A 6,229-nucleotide genomic window follows, 5' to 3' on the forward strand; every position below is an offset into this window, starting at 1 on the left:
ATCTTTCATACAACATTTTTCAAAATACGTAATCTTTTTGTTTTGTAGTCCCAGTCCATTGAGCAGTGAAACATCTGGAATACACAGGATTTAATTTCAAATCCCTTTGTCACTTGTCCTGGTAGTCACAGGTTTTTCTCCAATCTCTTCTCAGATTGCCCCTTCCTTTTCTTCTTTCCTCTTCCTGGAAGAGGTTCTTTTTATGCCTTGTGCCATGGCATATTCATGTAAACACTGAACATGCTATAACGAGGACCCAGAATGCTGGTACCACAGAGGTGATGCTCAGGATTTTCCAAGGGTAAAGATGTTTAGAACTACTTGACTCTATTGAGAATTTTCCTCAGAGCCTCCTTCACCTCCTTGTTCCTCAGGCTGTAGATGAGGGGGTTCAACATGGGGATCACTGTTGTGTAGAACACAGATACTACCCGGTCCTGCTCTGAGGCCTGGCCAGAGTTATCTCTCAGATACATGAAGATGAGTGTGCCAAAGAAGAGCGACACTGTGGTGAGGTGGGAGGCACATGTAGAGAAGGTCTTGGTCCTACCTCCCACCGAGGGGATCCTCAGAATGGCCACAATGATCAACAGGTAGGACACCAAGATCACCACTATGCAGGCAGGGATGACAAAAATGGCAAACACAATAATTATCACCTCCTGGGTGTAGCTGTCCCCACACGTAAGCCTTAAAAGAGGTGGGAGGTCACATAAAATGAAGTCGATCTCATTGGTCCCACAGAAGGAGAGAGTGAACGCTGAAACTGTCCGCACCACAGCACTGAAGAAACCAGCAATGCAAGCCCCAGCCACAAAACCCAAAAGGGCCTTTTGCGTCATGATAGTGACATAAAGCAGGGGCCGGCATACGGCCACGTAGCGATCATAGGCCATGAGGGCCAGGAGGTAGCAGTCGATGGAACCAAAGAAGGTGAACAGGAAGAACTGAGCAATGCAGCGTGTGTGGGATAAAACTGCCCCATGCTCCAACAACACAACCAACATCTGAGGAACAGTGACTGAAGAGTAGCAGATGTCCATGAAAGAGAGATGACTCAGAAGGAAGTACATTGGAGTGTGGAGCCGGAGATCCATGCAGATCAGGATAATCAACCCCAAGTTCCCAGACAGGGTAAAGAGATAGATAAAGAGAAACAGGAGGAAGAGAGGGAGCCCCCACTCAGGACAATCAGTGAAAGCAACAAGGAGAAATTCAGTTACTAAAGTGAGGTTCTTCTCTGCCATTAAGCCAATTGTACCTGAGAGGGCTAGGATGAGAAGCAAGTTAGAAAGCTATATACAGAAACAGCATTTCTAGTTCACATTTATCGAACATGTACCATGGACAAAACATGCTAGGTGTTGTGTGGGGTTTCTGAGATGACTGACCTTAGCTTCTACCTCCCAGGGCATTCGTAGAAGACAGGGAATGACAAGCTGTGATGTGAAGTCATCTTAGTATAGGTCAAGAAAACTGTACAGGTAAACATTTTCAGAATATGAGCTCATATCTTCCCACCTTTATTGCTAAATTGGCTCTGTGAGCCCTTGCAAGTCAGATAATCATTCTGAATCTAAATCTTCCCCCTTGCTTCAATAGGGGCTGGTACCTGGGCTCCTGCCTATCATGGGAAAATCCATCTTGGTAGTCTGTCCCTTTCTCTCAATGACCACAGCTCTTCCCTTATTCAAACCCTCTTCATCTCTTGCCTGCATTAAAACAGCCAAGTAACTAACTACTCTCCCTGACTGCAGACTCGCTTCTTGCCAATTCTTGATCCTCACATTGACCAGAGTGATATTTCTAAGACTTCAATTTGATCACATCTCGCCCCCCTTTAAAATTGTGCCACAGTGCCTGTCACCAGTAGGATATTATTGAGATTCCTTGACCTGTTGAAGAATGTCCTCCATGACAGCTTCTCTGCTTATTTCCTTGTGCCTCTTTCTTCTTTTCACTCCTCACACCCACAGCCACACTTCACTCTCCAACACAGTATTATCTGCAGCTTCTCTAATTCCTCCACATCCTCTCACATCCCTGAGATTTCTGCAAGCCCCATCTACTGCCTAGCACACCTTATTTTTTTTATCCCCAAATCATGCCTATCTTGGGTCTGCCTTCCCAGCCTCAGGGTGTGTGCCCCTGGAGCATCTCACTGTGTGAGAGCCCAGGATGACATCGTGAAAGCCCAGGATGACAACGTATTTGCCTTTCCCCACATCAGAATGTGAGGTCAGCAGACAGCAACTTTTGTGTGGAATAAATACTGTTATCAACTGAGACATGAAGCACCTTGAAAAGGTGGAGAACTGTACAAATGTTCAGATGACTATTTTTATTTTATTTTTATTTATTACTTAAACTTCCATACTCAACCTAATATTGTGTTTACTTAACAGAAAGCTGCTACTTAATTAGAGACCATTTATCAGAAGTAGATTTTATAAGAACCAATATTGTCCTTAATAATAGAAAACACGTAGATAGCACTCATTAAGTACACACATATTCTAAGTGATTTATAAATTAACTAATCCCTACAACCACTTTATGACACAGAAACTTTTATTATCTACATCTGTCAGATGAGGAAACTGAGGCAGAAAGAGTTTAAATAGCATGCCCAACATTGCACAGCTAGTAAATAGTGGAATTGGCAAACAGAAGCACTATTTATCTCATAACTGGATTTGCATGCATCACATGTTTCAACAGCCCCTATGTGGGAAGTGTTCACCATTAAGTAAACAAACATAAATATCAGCACTGCAGTCTTTTAATATCCAAAAAGGCTGCTGAGGGCTTTTGAACTAAATGAGCAGAAAGTCGTTTGGCAGAGTTGAGGTGCAGGAGAGTAGAGGAAGATAGTTGATAATCTCTAAAACATTACACTTTGGCATCTAGGCCAATGTTGGGCTGCCCTAATGATAAATAAAAGGAACTGGATCAAATGGACATGAATTGGGCATGAACCAAGAAAACCAAATCTATTTCCTCACCTGAGTTATACTTCACCTCCACCTGGCCAGTCCTCTTCTCTGTTTGTCCTCTAAAAGGATGTTTCTCTTCCACTCCCTGGAAAAGCCTCCTAAGGGGAAAGAGCAGTACACTGGACAGCAGGAGATCTGGGTTATTCTTGTTGTCCTGCTGTATCTGCTGTTATGACACTGAGCACATTGCTTAATCCCTTGAGATCTCAGTGTCATTTCCCTTCCCTCTATACTCCCCTCACAAGAAAAGGAGTGAATCAACATGGAGACAATAATGTCTTAGACGCCTGAATGGAAGTCTCTGGACAGTGTCATCCTCAATGCCCTCTCCAGTTCTTTTCTGTCAAGCTCTCTCTCCTCTTACTCTCTCTGTTTCCATAGGCTGCCAAATCTAGTTAGCATGCATTTGTCACTCTGGTTTTTGTTCAGTTCTAGGCTAGGTTAGCAGGGGGTGGAGAACAGTCCCCTTCCATGAGTTCCCAACTCCAATCAAAATCCCTTTGGATAAAAAACTAATATTAGCAACAAGAGCTCTGAGGTCCCCAGTCAATGGATAAATGGATCCCTAAGGAATGACAATTATTGTTCATGTGGGTTCCTAACAAGTCTCCTGGTCCCTGTAATCAAGTTCACTGAGTGGGGTCTAAAAGGTCTGAAATCTGGTTATGCGTGTCCCTGGCTTTAATTTCTCCAGTCAGAATAATTTCAGAAATTGTGCCCATTTCCACCGTCACCAGCATGGCCATATCCCAGAAGAAAGGTGCTTTGTAAACACAAGGATTTGATCTACATTGTCCCGAGAGGGCACACTAGGCACTGGACACAGAGACCTCAACATGACACGCAGTGTCCACTATGTTTGCCATCCCTGGGAATCAGGTGTTTCATTACATTTCTCCCTTTTTGTTCCTTTAAACTCAAGTGAAACCACAGGGACAAAAAAAGTCTGGGATGTTGCCCAGAGGATAATTGGCATGGCCTTTGCCAGCTTTCTGCATCTTTGACACTGTAGCATTTTTTATCCCCCAATTCATAAGCAATTTGTTAAGTCATTGAATTTCATAAAGTCTCAATTCATAAAGGGAAATAAAGAAGATGAAAAGAACAGAATAATTATTCTCTTTGAGAACTGTTGAAACCAAGAGTAAATGTTACCTCTTCATTCATTCGTTCATCATTGGGCTAAGATTCCAAAGCAAGAGCAAGAAATAACATCCTCAAAAGGAAAACATAGTGCCTGCTGTATGGAATATAAAATCTAATAGACAAGGTAATTAACTATCCTATAAGATAATAAGTACTATGCTCTTGAGCTGTATGTGAGGTGCCATGGGGATTCAGAGTAGGACAAGATTACTTACCAGTGGGGTTGATCAGGGACGGCTTCCCAGAGGAAGCTGCAAACAGTGAAAGTTTTACTTCTTCCTTTTCAATTTGGATGAATTTTATTTCTTTTTCCTAGCCTAACTGCCCTAGCTAGGATTTCTAGCACAAAGTTGGATAACAGTAGTGACCATCGACATCCTTATCTTGTTCAAGATCTTAAAGGGAAAGCTTTCAGTCCTTTGCCATTGAATACAATGTTAGCTGTAGGTTTTTCATATGTGCACTTTATCACGTTGAGGAAGTTTCATTCTATTCCTATCTTGTGAAGTATTTTTATCAAGAAAGGATGGTGGGATTTTGTCAAATGACTTTTATGCATCAATTGAGATCATCACATGGTTTTTCCCCTTTGATTTGTTAATGTGGTGTATTACATTAGTTGATTTTCATGTGTTGAACCACCCTTGCACACCTGCAATAAAACCCACTTGATCGTGGTGTATGATTCTTTTAATGTGCTGTTGGATTCATTTTGCAAGTATTTTTTGAGGATTTTTGCATCTATATTTATCAGGGAAATTGGTCTATAATTTTCTTTTCTTGTACTATCTGTGCTGGTTTGGATGTATTTTGTCCCCCAAAATGCCATTATCTTTGATGCAGTTTTGTGTGGGCAGGAAGTGTATTGGTGTTGATTGGGTTGGAGACTTTTGATTGGATGTTTCCATGGAGACATGATCACTCAACTGTGGGCAAGACCTTTCATTGGATAATTTCCATGGAAGTGTGGCCCTGCCCATTCAGCATGGGCCTTGATTAGTTTACTGGAGCACTATATAAGCTCAGACAGAAAGAGCAAGCTTGCTGCATCCAAGAGGGACATAGAAGCTGAGAGAGTAGCTGCAGAAGAGAGACAGTTTGAAGACAGCTGTTGAAAGCAGACTTTTCCCCCCAGAAGCTAAGAGAGGACAAAAACCCCAAGAGCAACTGAGTGACATTTTGAAGAGGAGCTGCAGCCTAGAGAGGAATGGGAGAAAGCCATTTCTAAACCAGAACTTGGAGCAGACGCCAGCCACATGACTTCCCAGCTAGCAGAGGTTTTTTCGGATGCCGTTGGCCATCCTCCAGTGAAGGTACCCAATTGTTGATGCATTACCTTGGACATTTTATGGCCTTAAAACTGTAACTATGTAACCAAATAAACCCCGTTTATAAAAGCCACTCCATTTCCAGTGTTTTGCATTCCAGCAGCATTAGCAAACCAGAACAGTATCTTTATCTGGCTTTGGTATTAGGGCGCTATTGGCCTCATAGAATGAGTTAGGTAGCTTTCCCTCCTCTTCAATTTTTTGGAAGAGTTTGAGCAGAATTAGTAAGAATTCTTCTTGAAATGATTGGTAGAATTCACCTGTGAAGCCATCTGGTCCTGGACTTTTCTTTGTATGGAGGTTTTGATGCTTTATTCAAAATCTTTATTTGTAATTTGTCTGTTGAGGTCTTCTATTTCTTCTAGAGTCAGTGAAGGTTGTTTGTTCATTTTATCTAGAAATTTGTTCATTTCATCTAGATTGTCTAATTTGTTGGCATACATTTGTTTATAGTATTCACTTACGGGCCTTTATATTTCTGTAGGGTCCATAGTAATGTCTCCCCTCTCATTTCCGATTTTATTTATTTGTATCTTCTCTTTTTTCCTTTCAGTCTAGGTAAAGGTTTGTCAATATTATTGACCCTCTCAAATTACCAACGTTTTGGTTTTTGTTTTTGTTTTGTTTTTACTTCTATCATTTTTAGGTCTTTGACTTTAGTTCTTTCTTCTTTTTAAATGTAGGCATTTAGGGCTATAAATTTCCCTCTCAGTACCTTGCTGCATCCCATCAGTTCTGATATGTTGTCTTCTCATTTTC

General features: G+C 41.6%; 1 protein-coding gene across 1 annotated transcript; it reads right to left on the reverse strand.

Annotated features, from left to right (window-relative positions):
- Window positions 1–317: 317 nt before the first annotated feature.
- Window positions 318–1,247, reverse strand: LOC119538449 (olfactory receptor 9Q1-like). The gene has a single exon (XM_037841382.1). The coding sequence runs from the start codon at window positions 1,245–1,247 to the stop codon at window positions 318–320; it is 930 nt and encodes a 309-aa protein (XP_037697310.1).
- Between the last annotated feature and the right edge of the window lie 4,982 nt (window positions 1,248–6,229).

This window comes from Choloepus didactylus, chromosome 6 (assembly GCF_015220235.1).
Source record: "Choloepus didactylus isolate mChoDid1 chromosome 6, mChoDid1.pri, whole genome shotgun sequence".
In the NCBI taxonomy this organism is placed as follows: domain Eukaryota; kingdom Metazoa; phylum Chordata; class Mammalia; order Pilosa; family Megalonychidae; genus Choloepus; species Choloepus didactylus.